This window comes from Leuresthes tenuis, unplaced genomic scaffold (assembly GCF_036924035.1).
Source record: "Leuresthes tenuis unplaced genomic scaffold, fLeuTen1.0.hap1 SCAF_16, whole genome shotgun sequence".
NCBI lineage: Eukaryota > Metazoa > Chordata > Actinopteri > Atheriniformes > Atherinopsidae > Leuresthes > Leuresthes tenuis.
In genome coordinates this window covers 15,913,039-15,927,166 of record NW_027325370.1, presented here as the reverse complement: position 1 = coordinate 15,927,166, position 14,128 = coordinate 15,913,039, and the positions used below count along the sequence as shown (strand labels likewise).

Here is a 14,128-nt window from a genome sequence, read left to right as displayed (position 1 = left end):
TGTGAAGCACTATATATCTATGTGTTTTAAAGCAGCGTTTAAGTTTTGTTTGACTATTTGTTTACACGTTTATAAATGTATCTGGCAACCATGCCCTCACACACTGAAGCGCCTTGAATGAATGAACAGCCAAGAACCAATCAGATACCAAACATACCACAGCATGTCACACTTCCATACAGCTATGGATACGAGGTCATATATACAATCGACACAAACGCAGAAAACATTGCCATCAAAGTTTATTTGCACCATAAGCACAAAGCAAGTGTCAAGTTCAGCCTTAAAGGTCTGTGTTAACGTAGATCAATATTTACAGTGTACAAAGAAAATAAAAGGTAAAACAAAACATCTTTCCAAAACACATGAAATGGAACATGCTATATGGTAGGTAAACAAAAAAAAAGGGTAAAAAAAGAAATCTACAAAGCTGGATGATCTCTGGAACTACTCTATGAATCTACATACTCATACTAAACGTATGCTACATACTAAAAACACGCTAATCATGAATAATAAGTTGAATTTCGGGGGAAAAATCAACTTATATGATTAAAAGTTTGATTTTCTGTAAGTTATTCATGCTATATAGTAACGATTATTATAACCATGCATTTAAAAGTACATTATATAACATTTCTTTCCCAGTTACTGAGACTTCATGTCAGACTCAAAGTTCTGAATTGTGCAACTCAACAGCAACATATTACATTTCCAAGATATTGTTTGAGAAAATAACTCCCACCAGAATTTGAATGTTAAAATACCTGCCAGAGACAGATTTCCATCCCAACATTTGAACGAAAGTAATATGTTCAAAAGGACCTGTTAGACCGATAATAAACAGGAGATATTTAACATCAAAGTTGTGTTCACATCCCACTATGCAGTCAGGGTGATCCAGGACTCTGGTGTATTTGAATGAATACTGAATGCTGGGAAAACTGGCTCCTTGAAAACAGCCCTAAATGTGTAGAGGTGCTCTCTAAGCCCTTTGATACTGCTGAACATTAATGTTCCCCTCTCATAGTCAAGTGCAATCTCTATCTTGAAAGGTTGGAATGCCATTTCCCCCAGAGCTACATTACTGGAGGATGTGCACACTGTCAGCTTGCCGTTCTTCCACTGCAGTCTCCAGGAAACAGAGTTGTGCCCTAAGCGACTGTGGTCACCACGGCGAGGGATGTTCTTGTAGCACACACCCACAGACCACATGCAGCTGGCCCCCACCTCTACCATCCATACATGCTGTCCACCTGAGAAACTTTGGCTGCACAGAATCTGAGGTGCAGATGTAAAACGCTCTGGGTGATCTAGATATGACTGCTTGGTGGAGCTGCACCTGATTGTGTGCAGGTCAGTGGACACTATCAAGCTGGGATGGGCAGTGGTGGTGTTGAATGTGAGCTCCAGGGGATTTAGGAGGATATGAAGAGAATCCAGGAAGTGGATCATTTCTGAGCGGAAGTCATAGGTTTTCAGGCCTGTTTGGAGACGCTTGGTGTTGAGTGGAGCCTTTGACAGGATGTTGGTGGTAATGCTGCCTGTGAGGACATCTCTCAGCTTTTGTTCAATCATCATGAATCTAGAAAGATTAAAAAAAAAAATCCTCTGCCTTTAATTATGGAAACTGCACATGGATAGATATATACATACATGTGTATTGTAAAGTATGTATGTTCTTCTTCACGCTGCTTATGTGTTTCATTAATGTAAATAGACAATTATACTTGCTGTTACAGGTTACTAGACTAGATTAGATTCAACTTCATTGTCATTGCACATGTCACAGGTACAGGCAATGAAGAGAAGATTATTATTTGGGTATTTCAACTGTAAAAGAGGTACAGATATTTGTTGTACCTGTTTATGAAGATGCACGAGTCCATCTCACTTAGGGCTTGTGTGATATTCCTTTGGGCCTCCAGCAGCTGGCAATGTTGCTCTTCCAGTGTGCTTACTCCATGCTGCCAGCTCTTTCGGCGCTGTCCTCTCTCCTCTTCCAAGAGTGTATGCAGACGGTCCCTGTAACTGAGAACAACGCAAAAATAGGATGTTGAACTAGAATGAACACATATCCATTTATTTTCTTTAGTCTTTCGAGCAAGCATTGCCAATACTGAATATTACTAATTACTTGGGTTGACACATCCGTGTTAATGTGAGTTAGAGTTGTACATTTTTAAAAGGATGGGTTTTTAATCACATATTTAAATAGTGGTCCCTCAACTCGACATTGGTCTTCTGCAAAGTATTTATTACAACATCTCAGCAACTGTTGGATAGATTGGTACATGTCAGTATGCTACCATTACACTGAAACAAAAATGGTGACCGAGGTGAACGTGATACATGTTAAACATCAAAACATTATCATGTTGTGCCATGTTAATGATACCAGCATTTTGTTCATCTAAAACCTGAATGTTCTCCGTGTGTCTTTGTCGCTATGTGGCAGTCTGAATAAGGCTACTAAAGTGTTTGAGGGTGAGATAGAACAGCAAGTACAATCATTACTTTAAGCTTTGATGTGCAAAGTTTGGCCCAGAATTCCTATCTGTATCAATTATTTTTTGACTGGTTGAGCCTGCTCTTCGAGCTTTAAGTATGAACTGCTGCTGGAAATCACACGCACTCAACTGTAAATTGCACGTAGGCTTCTTGTGAATTGAACTCTGTCTACTTATCAGTCGATTGTCCAATATACTTTCTTCATCTTTGCAGAAATAAACATGCCAGTCAGAGGTGTAGAAGTGGATTTCTACTTCTATACCTCTGCCACCACTTCGTACTCCAAAGTGCACAAACCTGAACCTTTGTCTTTAAATAATTCAGATAAATTTGAAAAAGAAAAAATATTGTCAATACTCTATTTACATAAGTTTTAAAACTGATTTCAGTTTAGATGGATGGATTAGTCATATTCATTAATCTCAATCTCTTAGTATATCCACTGGCACAGAACAGAAATAGAAGAAAGCTTGATGTGATGTAACTAAATAGACAAGAAGGAGACTAAAATACGATGTCTGCGACTAGTGACGTGGATAACAAAAGATAAGTAAAGTACATAACACAGTCAACGGGAACAGAATCAGAGCAGCAAGTTTAAAAATGTTGGCTACATGTAAAATCCTGTCATGATATAAAGATGGGTTAGCTTTGCAGAGAAACAGTTCCTTCTACAAGGTTGCTTTTTAACGTGAATAAATAAAGTAACAGTCAAAGCCTGCATATGTTTAGTAAAAGTGGAAAAAGCTAACTTTCAACTTAAAAAACATATTTAGCTTTGATGAAGTGAAAGTGTTGGATCACTTCTTCAATACGGTTAATCAAGGATACAAGCACTTGTTTATTTTACAATAGTATATGTTTCTATTTACTTTTGATAAAGTGAATCTTTTGTGTATTTTTGCAACCTCTGTATCCAGTAAATATAGTTCAGATCTATCTGAAATAACCAACATTTAATTTTGATTCCATTTTCATATTCATAAAGTTAGTGTAACTGCATCTTGCAATGCCACAACATTTATATTACATATGAACATCAGCAGGTGTTTACCTGTCCACTAGTGCAGCCATATTGTCCATAAGTGAGACTGCCTTGTTGACCATTTTGTCTCCTACGGCCTCAGAGGCTCCCTTCTCCTCTGATGTCTTCTGCAGGAGACTCCCTGTCAGCTGCAGTCTGCTCAAAACCATCTGCAAACGCCCATTTAAAATGTCAGAGATCCTTTGTGTTAAACACAATAGAAGGTGGATCTGGACGAACTGTGCCAGACACAGAGCATATTTTCAAGGTACTGTCCGTCTGTATGGACACTGCCATAAGGCCCCAGTTAAGCAGACTGAACCAATGTGGTAATTTAACCCAAAATGTGATGTTCACACATGTGGATGTGAGGTCCTAAGAGGTAAAGAGGACAGTAATGAATGCAAAGTTTGAAGGATGACTTTGTACTTCTCTGCACAGATGGAATTTGTGATTTGAATCAGTGACATGGAAGTGAGAAATCAGGTCATTACACCGTAATACTAGCTGTCAGATTGGATTTTTGTCTATTCTTCTCAGTCATCCATTACAGAACACAATGTGGGTGAACCTGATAGTTGAAGATCTTTTTTGCAATGTGTTTACCTTTGTTTCACATAGTTGTAAATTACATCCTTGCCACCTTTATTCAGCAATCTGTGCTCAGTTTCAATGTGATTTATTTTGTGGGATTGACAAGCCTGGGAAATAAGTTTGTAATATAATTTTATAACATGATTTTATTACTCTCCATGTACAGACAACTGATAAATAAAAGCATAAAGATAAAAACAGAAGTCTTATTCTCTACTGTGAGGGAATCTACATCTTAACACCTTAAAAACACTTCAGGTTTTCTTATCCATCACTCTCCTGTATATAAAAAAAAAAAGCTTTGTATGCCAACAGATTTCACATTTTAACTAATCCTGACTCACAAATTTGATATAAAACACAAAATGTTACCACTTTTCTTTTTTTTTTTACAGCAATTTACAATATTGTAGCTGATAAGTAATGCTACAGTATGACTGAAGCAAAATAAGTGTGGCATGAATACCAGGTCGGTGTCTGTAACATCAACAAACCTACCTTGTTGCGGGTCTCCAGGGCTCGTCGCATCTCCTCTTCAGCCACACTGAAGGTGAGGACATCGTGGTTTTGGTGATAACCTTCTATGAAGCATGTAGCGCACAGAGAGGTCATATCATTGGAACAGAAGTACTCAAGGGGCAGTTGGTGGATGACACAGCCTTTGACCGCAACCTCTGTCAAGGGATCCACCAAAATGTGTACTTTAAATGACTCCTTCTCATGGTGTTTCTCCAGGTGCCTGGAGCACAGTGACACTTCACACCTCAGGCAGGTCTTCACAGCCAGTGACTGGTTATCTATGCAGTGGTCGCAGAAAATTGCCGTACTTTCCTGCTCAGCGTCAGGCTGCTTTTCCAGTTGTAGCTCAGCGTCAGTCTGCTTTTCCAGTTGTGGAGCAGTGGCTCGGTAACCCTCAATGATGCTGCAGAGTTTGAAGTTTTTCTGCAAGGATTCCACGCCATGATATTCTTCACGACACTCTGGACAACGTGGAAGTGTTTTTCCAGGAACGTCTGTGATGTCAGCATTCTTGTAGATACAACCTCGACAGTAGTTGTGCCCACAAGGGAGAACCACTGGATCACAGAAGAGCTGAAGGCAGATGGGACAGCTCAGCTCCTGTGCTAGTTGTTCCTCTGGTTTTGATAAAAACATGATGAGTCGATGAGCTTTGAAGCTTCTTTTTTGTCTTTTTTACAAAAAAAAAATTCAGCTTTTCTTTCTGATCTTAACGTCCCATCCAGCAGACCTAGTGTGGCCGCAGTGAGAGCTAAGAGATAATGCACAAAGCAAGAAGGATGTCACCTACCCTATGTACGTTATTGCAGGAGGTGGTTCCAAATGTGTGCAGGACAACATTCCAATCCAAGTGGTTTATTTAGCTGTGCTGCCGGGAAGCCACACCAGCATCGGGGTTAGTGTTGACAATAACAGACGTGACACAAATCCTTGGAACTTTTTTTAAAATAAACGAAGTGTCAAAAACCTTGTTATCTAGAAACAACAGAGCTAAAAAAAAACATCTGGCAGGATTCCAGAAAAAAATTCTCTCAAAATTAGGCTCAGAGTCGCTGGATATGATTAACACAAAACATTTATTTCTTGCAAGAAAGAGACAAGTCCGCACAACCTGTCAGGAAGCTGGCTCAGAGATGTCTGACTCACAAAATGGTACTATTGCTATTTTTATTGGTTATGTTTGCTGGCCACACAATGTTATGAGAAAAGAACATTACTAGCCATTCAATGTTATGGGAAAACGAGTTCAGACAGTCAAAAACAATGTTGCTTGCTACACAGTGTTATGAGAACCAAAAGATAGGAGGAAGCCTCCCCCATCACATGAACCTTTATTCTTGCAGCTTTTCTCATAGTATAATTATATAACTATATAATTTTTCTAACACACAAGGAATTCCAAGTACAATTCCACAACCCATGAGGGGTATAATACTTCTCAAAGGAAAAAAAAACAGTAGTTGATGTGGGTTTGAAAAAGTGAATCTTGTTGGGTTTCAGTGCTTGAATATAAAGTAAATGGGGGAAGATGATATTGTACACATCCAAACTCACACACACTTCTATCTCCTGTTGGCTGTAAACACTACCAAGACAGAAAATGCTCATGGTTCGCCACCTACTTAAGTGTTGTCACAGTTTATTACAGGGGTGGGTTGAAGCTATATTTTAGGGGCGATATCAAAGTCACCAACTGACAAATGGTCATGTGGGAACAAAGAGATATGACTTTATCATTGATATGCACCCCATTTTTCCTTTGTTTTATTGGACGATTTAGCTCTGTCATTGCTGCCATGTCTCTTGCCATTATCTTCTGACTGGTTTGTTAGGATACCTTCTTGATGCTTGAGACACTGGCTGATCCTGTTCTTCAAGCTTTTATGAGAAACTGCAGTTCGAAATCTGATTCCCAGCTACGAGACATAATGTACAGCAATGTACAGTACATGGAATTTTTCTACACAAATGGTCAGAACACAACAATCTTGTGCACAAATATCCTCTCCATCCTGCCAATTAACTGTCTGTGGAAGACATTATGGTTCAGTGATTGTTTTATTTTTTTACCCTTTTTGTTTTACCTTATTCCCTCCACTAGAGGTCGCAAGTGTCTGTTCTCAGTTTAACGCTGAGCCTACCGACTTTCTGTGGTTTGACAGGTTATATGAATAGTCTCTTATGTATTTTCCACCATTTACTGTTCAATCTTTTTTTCCTGCCTTCACGATTTGCCCTGTTTTTTCTAAGAACAGCTGCAAGCTTCAGTGTTTGCTGCTTGAATGTCAGATCTATGCTAGAGGTGCACTGTTTGTAAAATGACTAAGTTAAGCTCACTTTTGACGCCAGCCCACTTTCTATTTAATTTTGAACATTTGGATGTGTTCTATTTTCAGTTTTAATCCATACAACTTCCCAGAAAGTCCTAAATTTTTAAGCTAACCCATCCTTCTTCTCTTAAATCTTATGTAATATTTGGAAGTGTGATGCATTAGACACTTAGCTTTGATACAAATGAATATCAAACTTTGCAAATGCATTCGTTTGTTGCTTTAATTTATTTTCACTGTAATGCAAAGCCGTTCTTTCCTGGTTCCTCCCCCATTATTTACGTCATGACAGTCTCTGATATACACACAGAGCCTGATTTTCAACATTGTTACTGTCAGAGCACATTGCAACTGGTCCGTGCAAAAATATAGTCTAAAGTTCATCTGAAGGCACATCATGTCACACGATATACTGAACAGTACACTGAGAGCCAAGCCTAGAACACCCTTCCTGAAACCCACTAATGAGATAAGTTAACTTTATATTGAAGTATCTATAATCCCTCCTACCTATACTCACATACTTTTAGAAATGTCGCTAATATCCATAACTTTTTTCAAATAAAAGAAATCTTATGTAATTTTGGACTGTGTAAGTTAAAAAAAAGAATCCATCTGCACTGTTGACAACAGCCTTGATCATATATAACAGAAGGCGGCATAGTTTTCGTCTTAAAAATGGCTGATCTTTTGCTGTAGGTAAGAAATTCTTTTAAGATATTCTCTGAGGCCTATGAGCAACATTAAGTTTTCACGAGGTGTTGCCTATCAAAGCAAAAGACTCAAATTTCTCCCTTCTTCTCTCACATAATAAACACTCGTCAGAGTGTCTGAGTCTTGGGTTTTATTTACATTACAACCAAAATCTGCAAATTCATTTCTTTGTTGCTCTCTTGTTTTTACTGTTATATAAACTGCCGATAACACAAAGTTACTCAGAGTTAAATTATAGAGCCTGATACTTTGGCAGCAGACAGTGAAAGTAAGTGAAAGTAATACGGATTAATTTTGATGAAGTTTGTTTCTTGCTTGACTTGGCACAGATGATATCTTGACAGCAGGTAGGAAATAGGAGGATAGGAGATAAAAGAGGATCCAACTGTATTTACATCTTCTGAGGCATCTTATTCAGCCCTGGGCCACATTGAACATAGTTCAAAATAAGATATTTAGTCATATTTACAGAAAGTTGTTTCTTTTGAACAATGTTAGCTGATCTATTGCATCCAAAAAAAAAAAATTCTTAAAGTGGTGAATGCTTTTGATTTATAACGTGGATGTTTTTGTTCATACCAGCTTCTGAATTTACATAAAGGCTCGGGGCGAGGGTGTAACTTCAATTCAGAGACTCAGAAAAACAACAATCTGATACAGATGACTTTTCTTATTTCCTTTTAGCTGTTATAAGTCATACTGATCTCACTGCTTTATTAGTGTGCCTCAAATGTAAGAATACACGTAAAAATTCACTGTTTTCTGACAAAATATATGACAAAGTTTAACAGAAATGATCAACTTAACAATAACTTAAGACGTTAATGATCAAAGAGAGGGATGACCAAGTGAGCTGTAGTACTGATGATCTGGGGACCTGGTGCGGACAACCTGACAGCAGACAGACAGGGGAACTGGAGATCTTGGTCATATAGCCGTAATATGGCAGATTGAGTAAAGACTGAATATTCCACTTTGTTAACTTTAAAAACTCCTTGGTTTCTTTTCCATGTAAGCATGTGGTATCACATTGCTGGGGTTTTACAGGTGATGATGAAAGCTTCAGCTCAAGAATCCCCTGTATTAGCTTCGATTATGCTAGTCCTACCTGCTGGACAGGGTTTTCTTGGCTGGATGCTGTGAAGGGCTCTTCTTTTGTTCAGAAAAATGAAGAAAGGCTGCACACTTACTGCGTCCGACAGAGATGTTTCAATCCAACTTGGATCTCCATCGGGTCAAGCGATGATGAACGTAGATCCAACTTGTAACGGAGGAGGTGTGAATGGAGTAAGCATACAGACATACATACTTCATGTTTCTGTTGATGCACTTGGAACTTTTTCCTCTTTTTGCAAGGTTTTTTTTCTTTAACATAGAAAAAAAGAATCATGAGATCCCTCACTGCTGTTGCACTAAATGCTTATTTGAACACGAGCAATATTCCTAGTAATTTCTGATTTATATACTTTGTTGCAATTAAAACAGCTTTTAATTTAATGGTGTAATTACCTCAGGCTCCTGAAAAAGAGGGTTTTACATCTTAAAGATCCACAGTTCCCAAAACCTTTCTTAAAATTCCCTGTAAATGCCCTCAAATTGACATTCTTGATCAAAGAGTATTTGATCCACAACACATAACGTATAACACAAAAAATAAAATCTATGATTTTCTTTTTGATAGTCACATTTTTTTAATTCTTTGACCATCTGATTCACCTGTAAAGAATGCGGCAGTTCCTGTTTTGTGGGAACTCTCTGAATCATTGCACATCTTGGAACTTGTGTCACACTGTGCTCGAGGAATAAAAAGCAGCATTAAATGGACCCAGAGGTAAACTAAAAACAGCTCGTTTTTTGCTGTTCTACTGTAGCAGTTTGCTGCTAATCTTAACACTTTTATTAATGTATTTTTCTAGTTAGTCATTATTTGGATAGAGGAAGGGAAGTGGAAACAGGAACGTGAGAGACATTTATGACTGATATTGTACATTCATATTGTTGGGAAATTCTTGCTGTGTCAACAACTAAATAATTCAGTCATAAAATGCTATTTTAGGGTGAAGAGTTTTAATTGGGAAAAATGTAACCTGCCACTTGAATGATTTCTTTATAATGGTGTTATAATGGTATAATTTGTTCAACAGTGCTGGTGACACAGGGCTCAGTAAGTCAAAGCAAAAATTATCATAACAAGGATGCTTAAACACCTGCCACATTGTGTGGTTGATCCAGATTACTTACGAAGCCTTTGTAACTATTTTCAGATTAATTCATTTTTCAAATTTGGTGAGAAATTTCCAAATGTTTACATTATTCCGGACCAAGAATGGACTTTAGATGTGTCTAAGTGAGGTAATTCAAATACACATCATTGAGAAGTCCAGTGTTTATATCGAGGATTATTAACACACATATAAATCCTCAGATGCATATACATAATGTTCTTTTTATTAACAGTTCATGACAGTTTTATGAGATGCGATCAAAGTTTTGTATTTTGAGACAAAATGGACACAGCAGAGACTTTCTCTGGCTGACTATCAGAACCCCAATCTACCCTTTTAATGGCCTGAATCCACAATTTCCTTCTGTTCTTGGCATAGAGATGTGATCCTCTCCAAATACCCCAAATTTTCCATCCTCATTTCTGGTTGCACAATAGTTCCTTGAAATCTCTGCTTGGGAATGTGGCTCTGCAAGGCATGTTGAGAAAAGCTGTGCTTTCTGTTTCTGTTCTGTGAAATTACGTTCTCAAACTTTTTCCCTGTTCCTATTCTTGTCTGAGCTGAGGGTTCATATCAGTGGATGACGTTTTGAGTGTCATGACAGTGAAACGATTAAATCCCACAGAGTACTGTCTTCCATTTGCCTAATTTATCAGCTTCAATTTTATTTGTTTTCATTAATAAGGCAACATTTAGGTCAAAACTCAGAAGACTTAGAATATTGTAATTCCACTGATTTTAAACTCTTTATGTAGTGTTACAGTTGAATACAACAGGACCCAGAGGTAAACTAAAAACAGCTTATTTTTTGCTGTTCTACTGTAGCAGTTTGCTGCTAATCTTAACACTTTTATTAATGTATTTTTCTAGTTAGTCATTATTTGGATAGAGGAAGGGAAGTGGAAACAGGAACGTGAGAGACATTTATGACTGATATTGTACATTTATATTGTTGGGAAATTCTTGTTCTGTCAACAACTAAATAATTCAGTCATAAAATACTATTTTAGGGTGAAGAGTTTTAATTGGGAAAAATGTAAGCTGACACTTGTGAATGATTTCTTTATAATGGTGTTTATTTGTTCAACAATGCTGGTGGCACAGGGCTCAGTAAGTCAAAGCAAAAATGGTCATAACAAGGACGCTTAAACACCTGCCACATTGTGTGGTTGATCCAGATTACTTACGAAGCCTTTATAACTATTTTCAGATTGATACGTTAATTCGTTTTTCAAATTTGGTGAGAAATTTCCAAATGTTTACATTATTCTACATACCTAAGCTTTTTCCTTAGAAATCTGCAGTCATTAAGCTATTCTAGTTCAGAAACTATGTTGAATAGACCAATATGTTAATTGGTTATTAATAAAAAGGAAAAGTGTAGCACAAAGAATCTTAGTCATCATAACTGGGCAGATTACCTGTAAAGAATGTTGAAGTTCCGCATTTCTACCAGACTCAAACATTCAGCAGCTTGGAACTTAAAACACTGTACTCGAACAGTCAAAAGCAGTATCAGGTGGAGGATTCTCATTGCATTTGCACACATCAGAATAAGATCAGAGAGCTCAAAAGTACGATGCCAAGCCATCACCCGTGAGCCGCCTCACAATGACTGAGTCTAACACTGGTGAGTTTCCTCTTAATTTCTAGACACGACTGAGCATTAGGTCTCTGTGAATATGGTAACTGTGGCTTTTTGGCAACTGGACATGCTATCATGTGAAAATCTGGAGAAACTGGAGTACCTGCAGGATTTTTATAAAACAGTATATTTTGGGGTAAACTGTGCAAGTCCACTACATGTTTTCAAATAAACATTTTTTTTAGAAAAAATACTTCTTTTGAAAATATACGTCAGTTCCCATTACAGCTAACAGTATAAATCATTTTAATTATTTTTCTCTGTGTATTGATAATTGACACCTATGTCCACTGCTGTATCACAGTATAACAATATAAATATATGTATATATATATATATATATATATATATATACACTCTTGTTATTTTCAGTATACATAAATTATCAGTGTAGATAGTCTGTAAATAAAGCTCCTAGATTGAAATGTTGACCTGACAATTTATAGCCTGATATTTTACATAATTTGTGAATCATACATTATCATTAAATGATTGAGTTAAAGGTTGAATATGTAGAGTGCACAATAGAATATCGACATCTAGAGGCTGAAGAGTGTAGTTGCAACAACATAAAAATAATTCCAGCAGTTCGGTTGCCAGGTTCGCTGCCGAAGCATTGCAAAGCGATCAGCCTGCACACAAACGGCTGTATAACAATGTAACAATCAAAAATATAGCTACAGGATTATAACAACAACCGCTCGCTCTCCTCGCTTTAACTCAATGTGGTTCACCACTAATGGCTACAATGGCTAAAAGCTTAACTTACCGGTCGAGGAGAAAAGTCGCCATTTCAGCGTGCGTCTTGATGGCGTGGAAATCTTTTACCTTTCCTGCGTCCATCTAGTGCAAGCATTGCCTAAATTTACTCTAGTTTTCGCCCTTCTCTGGTCACTCTGCTGTTGGGATGGATAACGCACCGGTTGCCGGGTCTCTGCCATTTTACCCAGTGTCAGCCAGCTGTGTCAAAGGTAGAGACCAGACCATACTTGGCAACCCGCAATAATGGGCCGCTATTGGCTGGTATGATGTAAATACGAAGTCATTGTCAAACCTGTCAAAATTTCTTAAATTATTTAGTTCAGATTAAAATATATAATCTTTTAAGGAAACGCTATACTGTCATTCTGCACCCCTCTAAATGATTCATGGATGTATTATTTTTTAAATAAATATAGCTTTTCATAAAAATCCTACATATTCAACCTTTAATTGTGTATATATTAAGCTGTTAAATTTTAAAACATGAAATCTTTTAATTATCAACTAATTTTCACAGTTGCCCTTCTGATGCCGACTGGTGCTGGGGAATACACCAGAACCAACAGGTGAACAGAATACAGTGTATTTTAGCAGTCAGAAATCCACACGTAAAATCAAGTATTTCAAAAAGTTAATAAAACAATGAGAAGGCAAGGCGGCTTAGAGGATGCTTGTGACTGGGAGATGCACGTAGATTTAGGAGGAAAGCTTGTTGTTCCAGAGGAAATAGCCTCAACAAATCTAAGGCCTAATATAGTCTTGTGGTATAGGAGTAGAATGAGAGTCTATTTCATAGAGCTGACTCTTCCTTGGGAGGACTTAGTAGCAGAAACATATGATAGGAAAAAGCTTAGGTATGTAGAGTTAGGGGCAGAAGCAGAGCAGCGAGGATGGAAAGTTAGGATCTGTCCAGTGGAAGTAGGATGTGGAGGATTTGTTGCAAAGTCTGTTGTTTCATTGTTGAGGGAGTTGGTTGCAAGTGGACAGAGTGTGAGGAAAATAGTGAAGGAAATGTCAGATGAGGCAGTAAGGTTCAGTGAGTGGATTTGGATTAGAAACAATAGTAACTGGGGGCCCAGCAGGGGGAGCACTTAAGGTAAAAAGACTCTTCGGAGAAGCAAGAAAAAAATCCAGGATGTATTTAAGTGAAGGGTGTGGCCCATGTGAGCCTTTTGAAACCAGGCGGCCATTTCAGGTGAACTGGCCTGCATGGCCTTGTTTTTGCTGGCATTCCAAGTGATTGTAGGATTGTTTAGGTGAGTTTTTCTGCTGAATCGGCTAGTGTATCTTGTCATGACTCCATCTCTGGCACCCTCTATACTTTCATTACCCCCTACCCGAACCAGGGTTTGAATCCCATCCCTACTTATCTATACCTCTTCTATTTCAAGCCCCTACCCGAACCAGGGTTTGTATCCCCACCCCGCTTTGACTGGTGAGCAGTTGGTGTGAGGCTGGGGTAGCTGATAGTAATGATGCTTGTGGAAGAAAAGATGGTTGTTGTGGTGTGAGGAGCAGGGATGGCTGGCATTAGAGGGAGTGACTCTGGGATGCCAGTGGTCACTGTCTAGCCTCCTGGAGGTGTCCTGCGCCCAACTAGACGAAACACTGATGAATGGAGGTTCCCCCCGATGACCCCAATGACATGTTGGTCAGCACAGCTCACTGATCTATATAGGGATTATAGGGATCAGGAAGTTCTTCATTAGGTTCTGAGCCAGTATTAGAAGGTTAATTGTTGAATTTAGAGTCTGGTCCATTTTTTTTTTTAGTTTCTTGTGTTTACTTTGAACGCAGCATAATA

The 14,128-nt window shown here is 38.1% G+C and overlaps 2 protein-coding genes across 2 annotated transcripts in view; both read right to left on the bottom strand.

Annotated features, from left to right (window-relative positions):
* Window positions 1-14,128, bottom strand: part of LOC140271456 (histone deacetylase 7-like) — a 167,780-nt gene that overhangs the window by 79,347 nt on the left and 74,305 nt on the right. The window lies entirely within an intron of this gene.
* On the bottom strand, window positions 639-5,284 carry LOC140272227 (E3 ubiquitin/ISG15 ligase TRIM25-like). The gene is made up of 4 exons (XM_072367595.1): window positions 4,628-5,284; window positions 3,566-3,705; window positions 1,864-2,031; window positions 639-1,585 (listed from the first exon to the last, which is right to left on the bottom strand). Exons 1-4 carry the CDS (start codon window positions 5,282-5,284, stop codon window positions 883-885), a joined length of 1,668 nt encoding a protein of 555 aa, XP_072223696.1. The 3' UTR covers window positions 639-882.